Source organism: Engystomops pustulosus, chromosome 10 (assembly GCF_040894005.1).
Source record: "Engystomops pustulosus chromosome 10, aEngPut4.maternal, whole genome shotgun sequence".
Taxonomy (NCBI): Eukaryota; Metazoa; Chordata; class Amphibia; order Anura; family Leptodactylidae; genus Engystomops; species Engystomops pustulosus.
The window spans coordinates 48,252,200-48,273,687 of record NC_092420.1 but is presented as its reverse complement, the minus strand read 5'-3'; the positions used below and the strand labels follow the sequence as shown (position 1 = coordinate 48,273,687).

At 43.1% G+C, this 21,488-nt stretch overlaps 1 protein-coding gene across 1 annotated transcript in view; it reads right to left on the bottom strand.

The window, feature by feature from the left end:
- Positions 1-6,515: 6,515 nt before the first annotated feature.
- Positions 6,516-21,488, bottom strand: part of RNF2 (ring finger protein 2) — an 18,311-nt gene continuing 3,338 nt past the window's right edge. The window contains exons 2-7 of the mRNA XM_072126617.1: positions 19,321-19,412; positions 19,080-19,240; positions 17,089-17,304; positions 8,464-8,736; positions 7,680-7,851; positions 6,516-7,203 (exon numbers count right to left, since the gene is read on the bottom strand). Coding sequence (XP_071982718.1) covers positions 7,102-7,203; positions 7,680-7,851; positions 8,464-8,736; positions 17,089-17,304; positions 19,080-19,240; positions 19,321-19,407 — 1,011 coding nt within the window. The 5' untranslated portion in view covers positions 19,408-19,412 and the 3' untranslated portion in view covers positions 6,516-7,101. The remainder of the gene's footprint in view (positions 7,204-7,679; positions 7,852-8,463; positions 8,737-17,088; positions 17,305-19,079; positions 19,241-19,320; positions 19,413-21,488) is intronic.

Genomic DNA, 21,488 nt, shown 5'->3' with positions numbered 1-21,488 from the left:
GTAGTGAAAAACGTTATTATATTTTGATAGATCAGGCATTTTCGGATGCGGTTATAGCTAATGTGTATGATTTTTACAGTTTATTTTTATATCAGTTCTAGGGAAAGGGGGTGATTAGAATTTTTAGGGGTTTTTTTTAGTATAATTTTTTTTAAAACTTTTTTTTTTATTTTTACTATTTTTCAGTATGGCAGTATATGGGGGTTTCCCTCCTCATTCATTACAATGTGCTGATCGCACATTGTAATGAAGTGGTTAAACCGAGGCAGCCTCGGGTCTTCGGAAGACCTGAGGCTGTCATGGCGACGGATCGCCACTCTCCAATGACGTCACGATCCTTTGCTGGCGGCGATCTGCGGGTTAACACCCGCGATCAGTGCTAGCACCGACCGTGGGTGTTAACGGTAAGCCTTTGCTGCAATATGGAATAAAGACCTACCAGCTATGGAGAGGGTTCACCCGGTGAGCACTTTCCATGCACCCGCACCCGGCATGTGACATACCATTATTTCACATGCCGTGATTCGATGTCTCTGAAAATTCATTGAACTGGTCGAATTTAGATAAATTCGCCCATCTCTACATGATCTAAAATCAATTTATAAAATGATGCTAATAAGAATGAGGGGTTACCCTAGCCCTTCTGTGTTCCGGTCTTATTCATGCTCACTGCCCAGCAAAAAAAATTTATTGTTGGAATAACGAAGTCTTACAATTTTCCAATACACTTTCTATATCAGTTTCTTGTGGTGTTCCAGAGCTATGCTTGCTGACATTCTATAGCAAGGTTCACCGTTCATTTCCTGTTAAAGGCTTCCTAACCGAAGCATTGCTTTGGGGCTGTCGTCATCCTAGCAACCAGAGGGAGAATACCTATATACAATGGGTGAGTGATACTTAGAAACAATATTCCAGCCATATTACCTACTGTATTTGCGTGAATGTTTCAATGACACCATCATTTATACTATTTACCCAAGCGGGTTTTCTTTATAGTACCATACTGCCATCTGCTGGTTTTCCCGCATCAGTAAGCATCTAGAATTGGATGCTGGCAGTTGGTTGGCCTGGATGACTGTTTTAATGTACTGTCAATTAATACTCAAAGCTTTGCTCATTTACCACTTTCTGAATTGGGTTACTTTTTCATTTGAAAGCAAAGGGATTCTTTGGATAAAAAACAATCCATGTTTATGTGATGTCACACTGGTCATTATAAACACAGCTCTATTGTGTGATCAGCTGTGCACCATCACATGACCAGGGAAAGATTTTGAATAGTCACATAATGGGTGAGAGTTATCAAAAGTGTCTGAGATCAAGACTGTTCTAGCTGACCATGGCAACCAATCAGAGCTCAGTTTTTTTTTTTACATTGCTGTTTATTACGTAAAACGGAGCTCTGATTGTTTTCTATGGGCAACTAGAGCTGTTTACCTCAGGGACTACTGATAAATCTCCCCCTTAACCCCTACGGGACACAGCATCTTTTGGCCTAAAGGACGCAGCCCCATTTTTCAAATCTGGCCTGTGTCACTATAAGTGGTTATAGCGTGGGAACGCTGTGAGATATCCAGGGGATTTTGAGATTGTTTTCTCGTGACACATTGTACTTCAAATTAGTTTAAAAATTTGGATGAAATCTTTTGCGTTTAGTTATGAAAAAAAACAAAATTTGGCAAAAATTTTGAAAAATTCTTTATTTTCAACGTTCTAAATTCTCTACTTTTGATTCAGAAAGTCATAGCACCCAAATAAATTCATAACTTACATTTCCCAAATGTCTGCTTTATGTTGGCATGGTTTTTTAAGATTCCACATATTTTACTAGAATGTTATGAGGCTCAGAATTTGGGTGCCATTTTTCACATTTTTTGTAAAATCGCCAAAACCTGTATTTAGATGGACCTGCTCAACTTCTAATTGACACTGAGAGGCCTAAATAATAGCGAGACTCGTAAATTACCCCATTGTGGAAACTACACCCCTCAACATATGAAAAACCACTTTTAAGAAGTTTGTTAACCCTTTACGTGTTTTATAGGGGTTAAAACAAAATGGAGGTGGAGTCTGCAAATTGTAATATTTTTTCACAATACACTCATTTTGGGTGGAAAATTTTACATTTCTAATGGATAAAATGAAAAAAGGCTCCACAAAGTTTGATACGCAATTTCTCCCGAGTACACCGATACCCTACATGTGGTGGTAACCTGCTGTATGGGCGCACGGCCGGGCATAGAAGGGAAGGAGGCGCCATTCAAATCAGATTTGCTATGTCACATTGTACAGGCTATAATTTTTTTCTTTTTTTTATTGTGCACCTATAGGGGCTTATTTCTTTTGCCACATGAGATGCACTTTTCTAATACATAATTTTGGGGCATCTATAGCTAATTGGTGAGATTTAATTAACTCTTTGTTGGTGGAGGAAATGAAAATCATCAATTTTTAGGAAAATTTTTATGTGTTTTTTTTTTTTGGCCGTTAACCATACCATGAAAATAGTATATTATTTTTATTCTTTGGGTCGCCACGTTTATGAAAATACTTCATTTATATATATTTTTTTATTTTTTCCCATTTTTACTGTATAAAAAGTAATTTGGCAAAATTGTTGTTAATTTTAGCATCACCGTCTTTCATATGCATAACTTTTTTATTTTTCACCTCAAAAATCTGTTTAAGGGCTTATTTTTTGCAAGAATGATAGCTCTTTTTAGTGGTCTTATTTTAGATTGCGTAACTTTTTAAAATCACTTTTTTAGAGCATTTTTAAAGGGCATTAATAAAAAATCATCTTTAGCAGAGAGAGTTTTTTTAGGTTGTTTTTTACGGGGTTCACTTTGCGGATCTAATAACGATTCTGTTTTATTATACAGATTGTTACGGACGCAGGGATACCAAATATGTGGGGGTTTTGTGTATTTTATTCAATTGTACTGAATAAAAACTAATTTGGAGAAAATCTTATTCATTTTAGCATCACCATCTTTTTATATGCATAACTTTTTTATTTTTTGGCAGATAAATCTTGTTAGGGGCTTATTTTTTGCGAGAACAGTTGTTCTTTTTAGTGGGCTTATTTTGGAGTGCATAACATTTTTTAAATCACTTTTTAGAGCATTTTTTATAGGGTATTAATTAAAAATTATCTTTTTTCGGAATGTTTTTTGCGTTTTTTTCCTCCGGCGTTTACCGTGCGGGTCCAGTAACGATTCTGTTTTATTATGCAGATTGTTACGGACGCGGCAATACCAAATATGCGGGTTTTTTTTGTGTTTTTATGTTTTTTATACTTTATTAAGTTTTTTTATGGGAAAGTGACATTTTAGGGGCTTATATTTTTATGTATTAATTTTTTATTTATTATAATGTGTAGTGTTAACTGTTTTTGCATATTTTTACTTATACATACTTGAACTTAAACCAGTGATGCTCTGATCACTGGTTTAAGTTCAATACACTGCTCTACAATACTATTTTATTGTAGAGCAGTGTAAACTGTCTGAGCAAGCTTGCGCATGCTCAGACAGTTTACAGCCAGACCCGGAAGGGGTCTGGCTGCCATGGAGACCGGGCAGCTCCGGGGCACATGCCAGTCCTCGGAGCTGCCCGGAAGAGGATCGGATCCCCCGGTAAGCGGCACGGGGGATCCGATCCACAGCGCTAACACCGTTACACGCCGCGGTCATGTTTGACCGCGGCGTGTAAGGGGTTAACACCCGCGATCGGAGCCGGCTCCGATCGCGGGTGTTAGCGCAGGCTGTCAGCTGTACTAGACAGCTGACAGCCGCTGCTTCTGGTACCGGCTCCGTTCGTGAGCCGGTGCCAGAAGCAGGACGTTATAGAACGTCCCCGTGCGCTAAGTATCTAGCCCCGGGGACGTACTATAACGTCCAGGTGCGCCTAGGGGTTAATACTAAATAAACAATAGGTCATCAAGCAAATAAAAGTCCCCATGAGGCTGGTGGCACAATGGCATTTTGATTTGATCCCATATTTAGTTGTGCGTTTTCAGTTCATTAAAAAACACTTCCATTTTTGTCCGGTTATCCCAATTATCTTAATTAAAAACAGACAAAAACTGATGCATTTAAAAAAAAAAAAAACTGCACAGGTTTTTAACGAACTAAAATTGCATGACTAAAAAACGGGTTCAAAACCCCATGTGTGCTACCACCCTTACTCAAGACATTCATAGTATAACAGTCAAATAGGTCAGAATAAGATATCAGTCCATGAAGTTCAACCTATACATTATATTGCGTTGATCCAGAAGTAGGCAAAACCCTGCAAGACCCCTAATATGGCAGTCAGAATAACATCCTGGTTTAACGTTTAATACAATGTGATATTATTTCTCTCCAGAAAGGCATGCTCAGATTATCAGCTTGTGGCAGAGAGTTCCATAGTCTCACTGCTCTTACAGTAAAGAATCCCTGTATATTGCAATGGTAGAACCACCTCTCCTCTAGGCGTAGAGGATGCCCCCTTGTCCTGGTCACAGGCCGAGGTATAAAAAGATCTTTGGAGAGATCCTTGTACTGTCCGTTCAGGTATTTGTACATTGTAATGAGGTCTCCCCTCAGTCGTCTTTTTTCTAAACTGAATAACCCCAAGTTTAGTAATCTGTGAGTGTATTCTAATCCCCCCATTCCCCTTATAATCCTGGTTGCTCTCCTCTGCACCCGTTCCAGCTCTACTATATCCTTTTTATACACTGGTGCCCAAAACTGTACACAATATTCCATGTGTGGTTTGACCAGGGATTTGTATAAGGGCAAAACGATGTCCTTATGGTAAGAATCTATTCCTCTCTTGATACATCCCATAATTTAATTTGCTTTAGCAGCAGATGCCTGTTGGCTCTGATCACTTAAATTGAGTTTGAGTTGAATGGAGTTAGTTGAATACCGTATTTTTCGGCCTATAAGGCGCACCAAAAATCCTTTAATTTTCTCAGAAATCAAAGGTGCGCCTTATAGACCGGTGCGCCTTATATATGAACTTATACAGAAATGTGCTAAAGACAATATGTACTATACATTTACCAGTGTTTAATAGCTCCAACCCCAGAAATTTCCTGCACCTTCCCACAGAGTATACAGGGTCCCTAGCTCCTGAAGTGCCCTGGCACCACAACTAACATTGTGCCCATCCTGTCCTCCCCTAGCACGGAGAGACCGGAGCTGCCATAGTGCCGACCACAAACAATCCCCCATACCTGACAGCCCTGTAACAGGGGAAAGAGAAGCAACAGGGAACCCCACAGGAATAACACCCTGGCTGAGGAGGGAAGGAGAAGGGGCAGAGGGAGACTGCTTAACCCCTGCTGCATCACCCTGCATTAACCCCCAGCAGCCATACCTCTGAGATCGGAGCTCTCTGACACGCTGAAGACAAGTTTCCCGGGAAGTGTAGCTGGCTTTAACTGTGCACAGGTCTGCCACCTGCTGGTCATTTTTAGGTACTGCATTTGATCCTGCGCCTTATATATGAACCTAGATGTCTTAGCAGGCATTTATTAGAGGTGCGCCTTATACACCGAAAAATATGGTATTATAATTATGTGTTCATTTCCTTGACCTAAGTGCTTAACCTTACATTAAGCCTCGTATGCCATTTGTCAGCCCAGGTCTCCAGTTTCTACAAATCCCTCTAATGTTATACTATCCTCTTCTGTATTAATTACTTTACAGAGATATCATCTGCAAATATAGATACCGTATATACTCAAGTATTATATATATATATATATATATATATATATATATATATATATATATGATACTCGCCCCCAATGCTCAGCGCGGCTCCTCTTCTCTATCCGGCAGTCAAGTCCATGCGAACTGTTGACGGGCGCACACTATGATGCCGCAAATCATAGCATGCGCCGGCCGGGAGATCGCATGGAAGCGACTCTGCTGGCTAGAGAAGAAAGAAGAGCAGCAGCCAGGAACCGTGCAGAGGATCGGGAGTCATGCCAAGGTTCCGGGCGCCTGAATGTAAGCATTTCCATCGCCTCCAGCAAACACAATGGAAATGCAATGATATCTCAACATGTGATCGTGGTTGGATCCTTGGCTCCCATGGTTGGCATCATGGGAACAGTGAGCAGCTTAAATTTGACTTTAAAATTTGAGTTTTAGGGCATATACAGGAAGAGGAACATGCCGTAACTTTGGAAATAAAAGGGCCAGTGACACAATACGGGCCTTGGTTTTTTTTTTTTAAACGTTGGATCATATACACAATTTTAGTTCAGACCAACACACCATACCCCCAGGTGCAAACACTGAAAAAGCATGCTTCATATAGACAAATACTGGGCGAGAGAGACTCGTTCTATAGGATTGTAGTTAATGGAAGCCATTGATGTGCATGCCGGGTAGGCCTTACTGTTGGAATACCTCCCCTTCAGCCTCTAAAAGAGAGCTCATCTGCATTTGACTGCAAACAAGCCGGTTGCAATGTGAAAAGTGCACGATAATAAATTTGTAAGGACATTAATGACTCATGCCAATTTCAAATGGATTTATTTACAATGGATATATACATAACCATATAGCTTCTCACCCCTTCACCTTTGTATAATAACAAATATTCACATGTCTACCTTATATAGACATGGCACAAAAGTCTTTTTGTACAGAATTTTACTCCATTAATCATCAGGATGCAAAACAAGTCTTGTCCGACAGTTTAATTGCGAAAGAGGCAAAACAAGTATATTATACAAGTGTTCTTCAAAAACATACACCAGGCTTATGAAGGTCCGAGTAGGTCATATATAATGTAACATATGCGGCTGCTTGATACACTCATTGTTCCCTAGAACCAAAAATTGTTACATAGCAGTTTTGATCAGGTCCATACAATGCAAAATTACCAAATAAATAAATAGATATAACATGAAGCATCCTTGAATAACTCCAAAGTGCTTTTTGTCTGAGAAGTCCCATTTCTCCAAGAGGTCACCTTCAACACTGCCACAAAATCGTTAATGTAAATAATTTGACAAATGTCAGGTCCGAAGCGCCACTAGCTTCACAAGTGCAAAGAAGGTCAGGAAGAGCACCTGTCTAAATGAGGACACCACTATTTGTGTTCCTTAGTTGGCGCATAGTAAAGTTCCATTGGTTTATTCACCTTCCAGTACTTTTCACTGACTAGTTCCAAGGAAAACGAACCATTTAGCACCTATAACAAAACAGATTTGACTTATTATAGTGTTATGCGAATGGCTTAAGCACAATATACTAAATAAAAAAAAAAATATACTAAAGCAAATATACTAACACAAAGTGTTTGACTAGACAATCCTATAGATCCCCAGATTTGTCAGTGGCGAGAGCTGTATGATAAATCAATCACTTTATTAGTCTAACATTACACCAATAAGTCAGCTTTGTTTTCCCATTTCTGCCACTTACCAAAGCTGGGTCTTTTCTTACATATGTCTGGCACAGAAATAAATATATGTTAGTGTAGCTTCCCTCCAATACAGATACCCAACTGTATAAGGGCACTTGTGCATAAGGAACACTAAACCTAAAAATAAATGCTACAAGTACACAGCAAAATAGTTTCCTTCACAGCAGCATTCTAAAAATAAAACTTAAAAGTATATTAAAAGAATCTTGCATTTAGGTTGTTACTAATAACACAATACATACTGTGAATTGTCCATTGGCTGTAGCAATGTATATGGTGTACTGTTTTTCACTAGCAGCGTTCAGACTCATTTGGTTGGACTCGCCTTTACTTCGGAATTCTTCAAGAGCCAACCGAACAGCCAAGTACTTGGACAAATGATCGACCGTAGCATTTCCAGAAGTCTTTATATACCTTTAAATAGAAAAAAAAAACTGATGTATTAAAACATTTTGAACTTTATTTACTTGGTTTTAACATACGGCTGTGTTAAAGTAGGTAAAGGTAAGGCTACAATCACATCTCATTTCGAGTGTACATCAGGCATACAGAGTGATGCATCATTATACAAATTGCAAAAAATAAGAGATGGATTTTAGCTCTCCGTCTGTTTTTACAATGTATACGTCCTACCCATTGCAAAAGTTATTGTCAAACTTGATAAAGTTTTTTTATTGAAAGAAATTTAGGGGGAAAAAAAACTGTAAGGAGGGGGGGGGGGAGGGGAGACCGGGAATAGATTGTGTATATTAATTAACTTATACATGAGCCATTGTCTGCTGCTGCTGTTGTTGTGGCAGTTAGAAGCTGAGCTATGATTGGTTGCTATTCTGCCACAGGTCATTAATATGAGCTCTGAGCTTTGATTGGTTACTATTGGCAATGAGCATAAGACAGCTTAAGTATGAGGTAAGATGCATGGGGATAAAGACGGAGAGAGAGCGAGAGAGAGAGCCAGGCAGAGTGAGTGAGGGAGAGCAAGACAGGGAGAGATAGCTATATATGGAGTATCAATGTTGTCATTACCGAGTCTGGGCATTATCATCCTTCTCCATTAGTGTAGGGTGGGGCCTAAACACCAACTCTATCTCACTTGATCCATCCAGTGCAGGATCTATAGTCACAGCTTCATTGTTAGTGTCCAACTCTAAACCTGAATCATCAGATGTTTTGGTCCTCTTGTTGCTGGGCCCCGCTTCCTGATTGCTATGTACTGATGCATTACTGCAGTGTGAACTGTCAGCATTGTCTTCTGCTCCGCTCCCATTTTCTAACTGCTGCTTTTTACCTCTCTGCAACCTGAAAGAAACAAAGATTCTCATTTAGTAGTGTCTAGAATCAAACAGTCCTCATAGAAAGGTTAATAACCAGGTTTAAAACAAATAAAAATATGAAAGTGGTTGGACACTTAATGAAATTTCATTTCACATCACCCTATAAAGCACCACCATGACAATATGCTGGGCACAATATTCTTGTGACAGATTTCATTTAATACAATTAGAGGTAAAATCTCTTTGAAGTATGAAAACGCTTGGGCTGTGATTGTTTCCAATTATCTGAATGAATGCAGATGGGTGTCCATCTATCAAGCTTGTAGTGTGACTTAAATGATTAATTATTCTAGAAGAGGTCTCAACCTTCTAACTTTCTCTTAAAGACTTGTAAGATGCTAATATTGTAGTATTTATTGCTAGATACAAGTATATACAAAAAAAATGTCACTTGAGCATGGTGTCAAACTGCATTGTTTATATGATCAAGAGGGTTTCTTTAGCAGCTACCGATTCCAAAAGGATAAATCTTACAGGTATGGTTTAAAAGGAACCCGTTAGTTAGTGGATTAGTAGGTCAATTTCTTCTAACATTATCTAATGAACATCTTCCAGATGTTTCTTTCATGGGCCAGGGGTGGCAACATCAAGAAAATCAACTTTGAAGCGAGTTGTAAATTGGTTGTATAAAATCAAGGGAGGCGAATAGCTGAACAATGAAGTCAAGTCAAGCTGTGCCTGCTCAGAACAGCCCCTTCAATTGTCAGCTCTGCATGTAGAAAACAGACTCAAGAAACCTGGTGAATCACATCAATCACATAATATATAAGAGGGGTGTTATATAGTGGGAAGAGCCCATTTTCAGTGCTGAACTCTCTGCCTCTGTGATTATATACAAACAGTTTACATCTTACTGCAAAGTAGATTTTTTGGATGATGCCACCAACATAGCTTATGAAAGAGACATTATCTACAAGCTGTTAGTCCGCTTGACAACATACTGATAATAATTAATGATTTATATGGCAGCGCTGCAAAGAGTTTGCAAAATCTGATAGTAGTTTATTAGGTTAATTTCTGCTGATAGAACCCCGGACTTCAATGCAACCATAACTCAAATTATTTAGAATTGCTGAAATGTGGTATTCACCAATAGCTGCTTGAATGGAAAAATAAAAAAAAAAATTTAAAATCATGACCTATGGAGAGATGACCTTATGGTCCATAACATGCAGGGTGTGAATCCAAATCCAGCTTTTTGGCTATACATGTACAAAATGTTGACAAGCAAATGGGGTGAGTAAAAAAATGTTTTGCTGCTAATTGATATTGTTTGAAACTAAAAAGAGAAAATTCTAAATTGGCTTACCATAATGTTCTTCTCCTGCGGTTTGTTTATTTCCAGAAGAAGAAACTTGGTAAGCAGATTAGAATGTTCTCCTTTCCCTGTACACAGCACAAAACAGAAGATACCGCTAGTAATTACCTGTGCATTTATCTCACACCAATAGTTACATCTGTCAGACAGACCTGGTTTGTGGTTTTAGTTTACTAGCCAAGTATATGGGTGTACAGGCGGTCCCCTACTTAAGGACACCCGACTTACAGACAACCCATAGTTACAGACGGACCCCTCTGCCCACTGTGACCTCTGCTGAAGCTCTCTGGATGCTTTAAAATAGTCCCAGATTGCAATGATCAGCTGTAAGGTGTCTGTAATGAAGCTTTATTGATAATTCTTGGTCCTATTAGAGCAAAAAAATTTGAAACTCCAATTGTCACTGGGGCAAAAAAAAAAAAATTGCCGGAAACTACAATGATAAAATATACAGTTTCGACTTACATACAAATTCAACTTAAGAACAAACCTACAGTCCCTATCTTGTATGTAACCCGGGGACTGCCTGTATTGTGGATCTGAATAGCATGCAGAGGTCGCACTAACATTTTTCTGGAAGGGTAATAATACTCCTCTCACCATTTTTGAGGAGTATTTTTAGCTGAGGAGGAGTATGAAATATTCAGTAATACAAATATATAACTCCTAGTCGTATATATATCTATTAATGTCTATTAACGATCTAATAAACATTTATTAATACAAGAAAATCATTAAAGCCCAAGTTTTTTTTTTTTGCCACAAGTGGTGCACAACTTTTCCATTGTCTTAACCTACAGAGTGGACAAGGGTTGACACCGGCCCCCGAAGACACCCCCCCCCACTTATAGAGTGGGCTGGGGCCGGCTGGAGCCCCCCCCAACAGAACAGGCCGGGGCTGACGCTTCTACATTTATTTTTGGGGGTTTGAGGGCGTTACGCTTTTTCTTTTAACACTGCTATTTTTTACTTAATGTTTTTTTTCTTTTTTTTTTAATTACTAATTTTTTACACTGTTATCAGTGATATATATACAGAGACCTGCAGAGAGGAACACACACTACACATAGGGCACACTCACTACACATAGCACACCCACACAGCGCAGCACCCGGCACACTCACTAACTATACATAGTACCACACACAGTGCAGCACACGCACGCACACAGCATATCCACTACACATAGGGCACACTCACTACATGCAACACACATACAGCGCAGCACCTGGCACACTCACTACACACAGCATATCCACTACACATAGGGCACACACATACTACACATAGGGCACACACATACTACACATAGGGCACACACATACTACACATAGGGCACACACATACTACACATAGGGCACACACATACTACACATAGGGCACACACATACTACGCATACCCAGCACACACAGGGCACACAGCATACCCAGCACACACAGGGCACACAGCATACCCAGCACACACAGGGCACACAGCATACCCAGCACACACAGGGCACACAGCATACCCAGCACACACAGGGCACACAGCATACCCACCACACACAGGGCACACAGCATACCCACCACACACAGGGCACACAGCATACCCACCACACACAGGGCACACAGCATACCCACCACACACAGGGCACACAGCATACCCACTACACACAGGGCACACAGCATACCCACTACACACAGGGCACACAGCATACCCACCACACACAGGGCACACAGCATACCCACTACACACAGGGCACACAGCATACCCACCACACACAGGGCACACAGCATACCCACCACACACAGGGCACACAGCATACCCACCACACACAGGGCACACAGCATACCCACCACACACAGGGCACACAGCATACCCACCACACACAGGGCACACAGCATACCCACCACACACAGGGCACACAGCATACCCACCACACACAGGGCACACAGCATACCCACCACACACAGGGCACACAGCATACCCACCACACACAGGGCACACAGCATACCCACCACACACAGGGCACACAGCATACCCACCACACACAGGGCACACAGCATACCCACCACACACAGGGCACACAGCATACCCACCACACACAGGGCACACAGCATACCCACCACACACAGGGCACACAGCATACCCACCACACACAGGGCACACAGCATACCCACCACACACAGGGCACACAGCATACCCACCACACACAGGGCACACAGCATACCCACCACACACAGGGCACACAGCATACCCACCACACACAGGGCACACAGCATACCCACCACACACAGGGCACACAGCATACCCACCACACACAGGGCACACAGCATACCCACCACACACAGGGCACACAGCATACCCACCACACACAGGGCACACAGCATACCCACCACACACAGGGCACACAGCATACCCACCACACACAGGGCACACAGCATACCCACCACACACAGGGCACACAGCATACCCACCACACACAGGGCACACAGCATACCCACCACACACAGGGCACACAGCATACCCACCACACACAGGGCACACAGCATACCCACCACACACAGGGCACACAGCATACCCACTACACACAGGGCACACAGCATACCCACTACACACAGGGCACACAGCATACCCACTACACACAGGGCACACAGCATACTACACTACACACAGGGCACACAGCATACTACACTACACACAGGGCACACACATACTACACTACACACAGGGCACACACATACTACACTACACACAGGGCACACACATACTACACTACACACAGGGCACACACATACTACACTACACACAGGGCACACACATACTACACACAGGGCACACACATACTACACTACACACAGGGCACACACATACTACACACAGGGCACACACATACTACACACAGGGCACACACATACTACACACAGGGCACACAGCATACCCACTACACACAGGGCACACAGCATACCCACTACACACAGGGCACACAGCATACCCACTACACACAGGGCACACAGCATACCCACTACACACAGGGCACACAGCATACCCACTACACACAGGGCACACAGCATACCCACTACACACAGGGCACACAGCATACCCACTACACACAGGGCACACAGCATACCCACTACACACAGGGCACACAGCATACCCACTACACACAGGGCACACAGCATACCCACTACACACAGGGCACACAGCATACCCACTACACACAGGGCACACAGCATACCCACTACACACAGGGCACACAGCATACCCACTACACACAGGGCACACAGCATACCCACTACACACAGGGCACACAGCATACTACACTACACACAGGGCACACAGCATACTACACTACACACAGGGCACACAGCATACTACACTACACACAGGGCACACAACATACTACACTACACACAGGGCACACAACATACTACACTACACACAGGGCACACACATACTACACTACACACAGGGCACACACATACTACACTACACACAGGGCACACACATACTACACTACACACAGGGCACACACATACTACACACAGGGCACACACATACTACACACAGGGCACACAGCATACCCACTACACACAGGGCACACAGCATACCCACTACACACAGGGCACACAGCATACCCACTACACACAGGGCACACAGCATACCCACTACACACAGGGCACACAGCATACCCACTACACACAGGGCACACAGCATACCCACTACACACAGGGCACACAGCATACCCACTACACACAGGGCACACAGCATACCCACTACACACAGGGCACACAGCATACCCACTACACACAGGGCACACAGCATACCCACTACACACAGGGCACACAGCATACCCACTACACACAGGGCACACAGCATACCCACTACACACAGGGCACACAGCATACCCACTACACACAGGGCACACAGCATACCCACTACACACAGGGCACACAGCATACCCACTACACACAGGGCACACAGCATACCCACTACACACAGGGCACACAGCATACCCACTACACACAGGGCACACAGCATACCCACTACACACAGGGCACACAGCATACCCACTACACACAGGGCACACAGCATACCCACTACACACAGGGCACACAGCATACCCACTACACACAGGGCACACAGCATACCCACTACACACAGGGCACACAGCATACCCACTACACACAGGGCACACAGCATACCCACTACACACAGGGCACACAGCATACCCACTACACACAGGGCACACAGCATACCCACTACACACAGGGCACACAGCATACCCACTACACACAGGGCACACAGCATACCCACTACACACAGGGCACACAGCATACCCACTACACACAGGGCACACAGCATACCCACTACACACAGGGCACACAGCATACCCACTACACACAGGGCACACAGCATACCCACTACACACAGGGCACACAGCATACCCACTACACACAGGGCACACAGCATACCCACTACACACAGGGCACACAGCATACCCACTACACACAGGGCACACAGCATACCCACTACACACAGGGCACACAGCATACCCACTACACACAGGGCACACAGCATACCCACTACACACAGGGCACACAGCATACCCACTACACACAGGGCACACAGCATACCCACTACACACAGGGCACACAGCATACCCACTACACACAGGGCACACAGCATACCCACTACACACAGGGCACACAGCATACCCACTACACACAGGGCACACAGCATACCCACTACACACAGGGCACACAGCATACCCACTACACACAGGGCACACAGCATACCCACTACACACAGGGCACACAGCATACCCACTACACACAGGGCACACAGCATACCCACTACACACAGGGCACACAGCATACCCACTACACACAGGGCACACAGCATACCCACTACACACAGGGCACACAGCATACCCACTACACACAGGGCACACAGCATACCCACTACACACAGGGCACACAGCATACCCACTACACACAGGGCACACAGCATACCCACTACACACAGGGCACACAGCATACCCACTACACACAGGGCACACACATACTACACTACACACAGGGCACACACATACTACACTACACACAGGGCACACACATACTACACTACACACAGGGCACACACATACTACACTACACACAGGGCACACACATACTACACTACACACAGGGCACACACATACTACACTACACACAGGGCACACACATACTACACTACACACAGGGCACACACATACTACACTACACACAGGGCACACACATACTACACTACACACAGGGCACACACATACTACACTACACACAGGGCACACACATACTACACTACACACAGGGCACACACATACTACACTACACACAGGGCACACACATACTACACTACACACAGGGCACACACATACTACACTACACACAGGGCACACACATACTACACTACACACAGGGCACACACATACTACACTACACACAGGGCACACACATACTACACTACACACAGGGCACACACATACTACACACAGGGCACACACATACTACACACAGGGCACACACATACTACACACAGGGCACACACATACTACACACAGGGCACACACATACTACACACAGGGCACACACATACTACACACAGGGCACACACATACTACACACAGGGCACACACATACTACACACAGGGCACACACATACTACACACAGGGCACACACATACTACACACAGGGCACACACATACTACACACAGGGCACACACATACTACACACAGGGCACACACATACTACACACAGCATACCCACTACACATAGGGCACACACATACTACACAGAGCATGCCCGCTACACACAGTACACAGAGTGCAGTGAGTACAGTGTGGTCGGGGTTTGCACTCACTTGGCCCTGCTCTCCGGTCCCGATAGAATCACATAACACTGACACACTGGCCTGCAGGGGGAGCTGGAGCAGCAGCCCGCATGTCTCCCCCGAGGACTGCGCTGTCGCTCCGGGTCTCTCCTGCCCGCCCCTGACACTGAGTCACGTGTCAGGCTGAGCGGTCCAGCGCGCGCTGTGATCGCTCTATAGACATTGCCCTCATTTGCAGCGCGCTGAACCGCTCAGCCTGCGCGCTACAGGAAATAATTGCCATGCGTACTTTGACGCATGGCAATTATTTTGGGGGGTAATGGCGCCTCAGCATGCGTCTATGACGCTTGGTGAGGCGTTAATGCGACCTCTGATAGCATGGATCCTTGTAATCATGGTCCAAACTGTCTCTCCATGTGTTGAGATCGGAATACAGACAAAAGAACTTTGTGTACCGTTTTGAGTCAAAGCATCTGCAATGCAGCACACATGGACCCTCACCGTAGTCTATAGGATAATTAAACCATCCTAAAGTAATTATATATAACATAATTCCATCCCAATAATCTTAAATATTCCTTATTATTACAATGAATCTATGGCATTAGTATCTGAACTAAAGAGAAACACCAAAAGACTAGTAACTGTTCCATTTCTATATTGTAATTGCTAAATATTAATGACATAATTCCTAGTTATCGGCTTTTACCCCTGATAAACATACCACCTCTATTCAGTTCACACATACAACTCAAACATGATGGTGCATTTCAACATGTGGTTTTGCATCAGCCTTCAATGTGGTTCTGGGGCAAATGTGTTTCACTTGTAAAAACAGCAACACGACCAAAAACAATTGCAAAACCCCATTTCTGATCATTCCACTTTGACACTGTAATCGTCACTGTGTGGATACAACTGGTAGAACTACATAGGCTGTCTTCTATGGATACTACATGATAATTCAACCAAGCTAGGACACTGTGAGTACCTTAGGAGCCAAAACAAAACTGAAATAGATAGTCGAGAATGACCGTGCGTATCAGACATTGTGAGACCTGACAACAGCTTACCCTGCGCTTCTGTCTTTACACTTCATATACATCTCATTCATTTACACACATGATAGCAAGCCACCCATGTTACCTGTTCATTGCTTGGATTTTTAGCCCCTCCTCAATACTATGGCTAAGAGCTTGCTGGTTGTTGTGTTTGCTGATCCTAGCCAAAACTCTTTCTTGATGAGCTTCATATTCATCTCGGCTTGGGTAGATTTTACTAATAAGGGCATCAAAGTTTGGGTCTGGTCGCAGCGATCTTTTGGATACCAGTTTTTTACGACATGTTGGGCATTCTTTATTCCTGTAGGAAAACCAGTGGGTCAGTCTAAAAAAATACATGCAAACTAAAAAATAACATCATCTACATGAAGATGGAAACGTTGCTGCTTTATCAGAATAGTGAAAACCCTTACATTCTAGTGTTAGGCCATACCAACTAATATGTTGCCAGAATAATAAATGTGGTTTAAAAGCTCCCCTTGTCAGTCAGTATTCACACAACCGGAGACTTTTGAAGTCTTTATTTCTGTTTCAGAAACTAGAATAATGTAAGGGGATATCCCATTTCAGGAAATAACTGTAATTGTTTGCATAATGAAAAGTTATTACATTTTCCAAAATACTTTGAATGAACTCTTCATTTCTATTTTACATCTCTGCTTGATGGAAGTTTCATTGCTGACTTCCTGAGAGTAAAAACCGTCCCATGCTCATGTGATGTCACACAGGTACACGACTCATTATATCGCAGGGTGATCTGAGATATGCATTATAATGAGCCATGCGTCTGTGTGACATCACATGACCAGGGACAGATTTCTATCTACAGAAAGTAAACAGTGGACATCAAGCAGAAATCTAGAGATAAATGAGGAATTGCCACAGAAAGTATATATTATAAAAATTGGAAAACTTTTCAATACAGGCAGTCCCCTGGGTTACATACAAGATAAGGTCCATAGGTTTGTTCTTAAGTTAAATTTGCATGCAAGTCGAAACTGATCCAGACAATTTTTTTTATCTCCAGTGACAATCGGAGTTTCAAATCTTTTTTTGCTGTAATGGGACCAAGGATTATCAAGAAAGCTTCATTACAGACACCTTACAGCTGATAATTGCAGTCTGGGACTATAGTAAAGCATCCAGAGAGCTTCACCAGATATCACAGTGGGCAGAGGGGTCCATCTTTAACTAGGGGTCGTCTGTAAGTCGGTTGTCCTTAAGTAGAGGACCGCCTGTGTATAATCAATATCAATTATTTATAGAAAGGGGACAACCCCTTTATGGGTTGTGTGATGACATAAATAGCAATGCAAAGTTAGTCCAGTAACTGCATCTCAACTACAAGCAACATGAGCTATTCCACGCAAAGCAAAAACGATCCAGGTGGAGAGAAAAAGTTCATGGACAGTTAGTGCCTCACAGACAACAAGCCATAACACAGCCTGGTGAATGGAAAAATAAAAAGTCATGGATTTTGAACTAGGGAAGTGAAAAACAGAAATGCAATAAACAAAAACAAGGGGTTAAATACATTATGTTGTTAAAAATTAACTTGTCATCTAAATGTTGGGGCCTGTCTGTTGGGACTTAAAGGGGTTGGTCACTTTACCTCATGGTTTTGTAATGTGTGTAAGTGTGGGGGAGCAGGATATTAGGCAGTTTACCAGTATACATTATTTATTGTTCTGCTCTGCTTTCTTGATCTGTAAAGTGAAGCCTCCTGCCTTTTACTTCATCATCCAGAGATTCCTGCAGATGGAGGGTCATGTGATTTCTAACTTAAATCTCTAAAAAATGACAACCCATCCACACTTACACTCACGTTACAAAAAACAGGAGGCCATCCCTTTTAAGTTTCTTAGTGCTCAATATAATTTGAGTGCCAACGTACATGTCCAGCTAGTGCTCCATTTACCGTGTCCCCAGGAGGAGCATGGGACTACAAGTGCTCATTCTTGTAGTCCCATTCATGCAGTAATTACTGCGGGTCTCATGACAAGACCCAGCTATCCTGTGGGTAGGGAATAAGTGAAATTAGGACAGAAATGCAATGATGTGCCCTGGGATTCTTACCCGCTCCTAAGTGCGGTGATGATGCAGTCAGCGCAGAAGCGGTGGAGACATTCCTTAGTCGTCATAGTATTCTTCAGCATGTCCAAGCAGATGGGACACATCAGTTCACTGTGCAGACTTCTAGGTGACACTACTATTTCTAAGCCATCTGTAATTGCTTCCTGTTAAGAGATATCACTAGTTAAACCAAAGTTGAAGGGACATATATTCACTACAAATATGAATTTATCTCAGCCATTACCTGTGGTGTCCTCTGCAGTTCATAAAGGCTTAGCTCCCATGTTTTGCTCAGTGGTTGGGCACCGTTGGTTTGTATAGCCTGAGACATGGTTACTGTAAGTAAAATGGGTAAAAATACAGTTATTGTTGGGAAAATGTAATGACTGACTGCAGAAATACAACATTAGCAAGAAAAACACATCAAGAAATTAATTGACTGCTAGAAAGCAATATGTGTTGCTTTGTTTCCCTATGTCACAACTTATGATATACTGCAGTGTACTTACTGCTCCCGAAATCCGAATACCAAGGGAATGTAGGAAGATAGCTCTGTTGTACCTCCAGTGGAGGAAGCTCCTTTCATCAGAAGAAGAAGAGAGGCTCCATTTCTGTCCTCTCCTACCGTGCATCACCCTCGTCTTACAATTATTCACAACTCTGCTGCTGGTGAAGGACAGGGTTGTATGTATGTATAATACACCCAAGTCTAGAATTGTTGATTCTGCAGCAATTTGTGAATTCTACAATAAATCTAATAATATCCACAGCATGCTCATTGTGGAATCTTAACCCCTTATCACCGACACTAGTTTTCAGCTCAATGACCAGACTCGATTTTTCAAATCTGACATGTCTCACGATAATTGGTTATAACTTCGGAACGCTTTAACATATCCCGGTGATTTTGAGAATGTTTTCTCGTGACACATTGTACCTCATGTTAGTTATAAAATTTAAGTGATAAGTTTTGCATTTCGTTCTGAAAAAAAGTGAAAATTTGGCAAAAGTTTTGAAAAATTCTTCATTTTCCAAATTTGAAATGTTCTGCTTTCCAGACAGGAAGTAAAACTACCCAAAAAGCTTGATAATTAACATTTATGGAATGTCTGCTTTATGTTGGGATGATATTTTATGCTTCTGGTCATTTTTCTAGGATGTTATGAGGTGCAGAACTTTAGGTGCGATTTTTCTCATTTTCATGAAAATTGCCAAAACTCACATTTTGAGGGACAACTCAGCTTCCAAGTGACTTTGTAAGGCCTATATGATAATAAAACCCCATAAATTACCCCACTATAGAAACTTCACCCCTCAATGTATGTAAAACAACTTCTATTGAGTCTATTAACCCTTTAAGTGTTTCACATGGGTTAAAACAAGATGGATCTGCGATTTAGAAACTCAGGAGGCAGAAACGGCAGGAGGGAACGGATCCCCTGGGGGGTGGGTGGGGGGGTGGGGGGTTTATCCATGTGGGACACACTTGAACGCGGCGTGTAAGCGGTTAAACACCCGGGAACTGAGTTTTTCCGATCCCGGGTGTTAATGCCAGGTCTGGGCTGCTATATCACAGCCCGACATCGGCACTATACTGACCCGATGTCCCAAAATCTTCTTCTGACGTGGCGCCGTAGAAAGGCGTCGCGTCAGAAGAAGTACCCTTAATGACCGACGTAGATTCCCGATAGGTCGGTCATTAAGGGGTTAATACGTATGCATGCAGATTTTTCCAGAGATAAGCTACAGATTCACCTTTAGGGCACATACACACGAAAGTATGTCCGCTGGGCCGTAGGTGGGCGGACACACCTCTGGCACCATGGAGAGGAGGAGGTGCTTGGCGACATAACAGAGGGAATGATAGGAAATGTCCTATGTCCCCCCCCCCCCCACACACACGTGCGCAGCACCATACGACTCTGTGTGCCCGTTGCTGGCCTATAGGGGAACTTATATACAGCTGCAAACTTACGGCCGTATATACATCCCCCAACGGTCGTGTGAATGCAGCCTTAGTCTCTATTCACACTACCGTTTTCGGGGGGCCGTGACCTGGCCAACTTTACCATTACATCATCATAAAAGATGGATAGCACAATGATCAATCAGCACTACGAACGCGTTGTGTGTGTACAAATAAACTATATCTGTATGTGCTCAATATGCTGACAATAAATTAGCCATCAGTATAATGGATGTAGCATGGAAGTAGGATGTAGCAGTCCTAAATATACCTGCATTTGTCCCCTATGCACTGAAGATGTCACCGATGTTAAAGTGGTTATTACAGAATCCTGGAAATACCACAGTGGATCGTGTAAGTAGGGAATAAAGTCTATTTCCCCTGCTCCAGGTCTCTGTCCCAAGAGACCAACAATTTCCGGACTGAGAAACAAATGGCCACTGCAA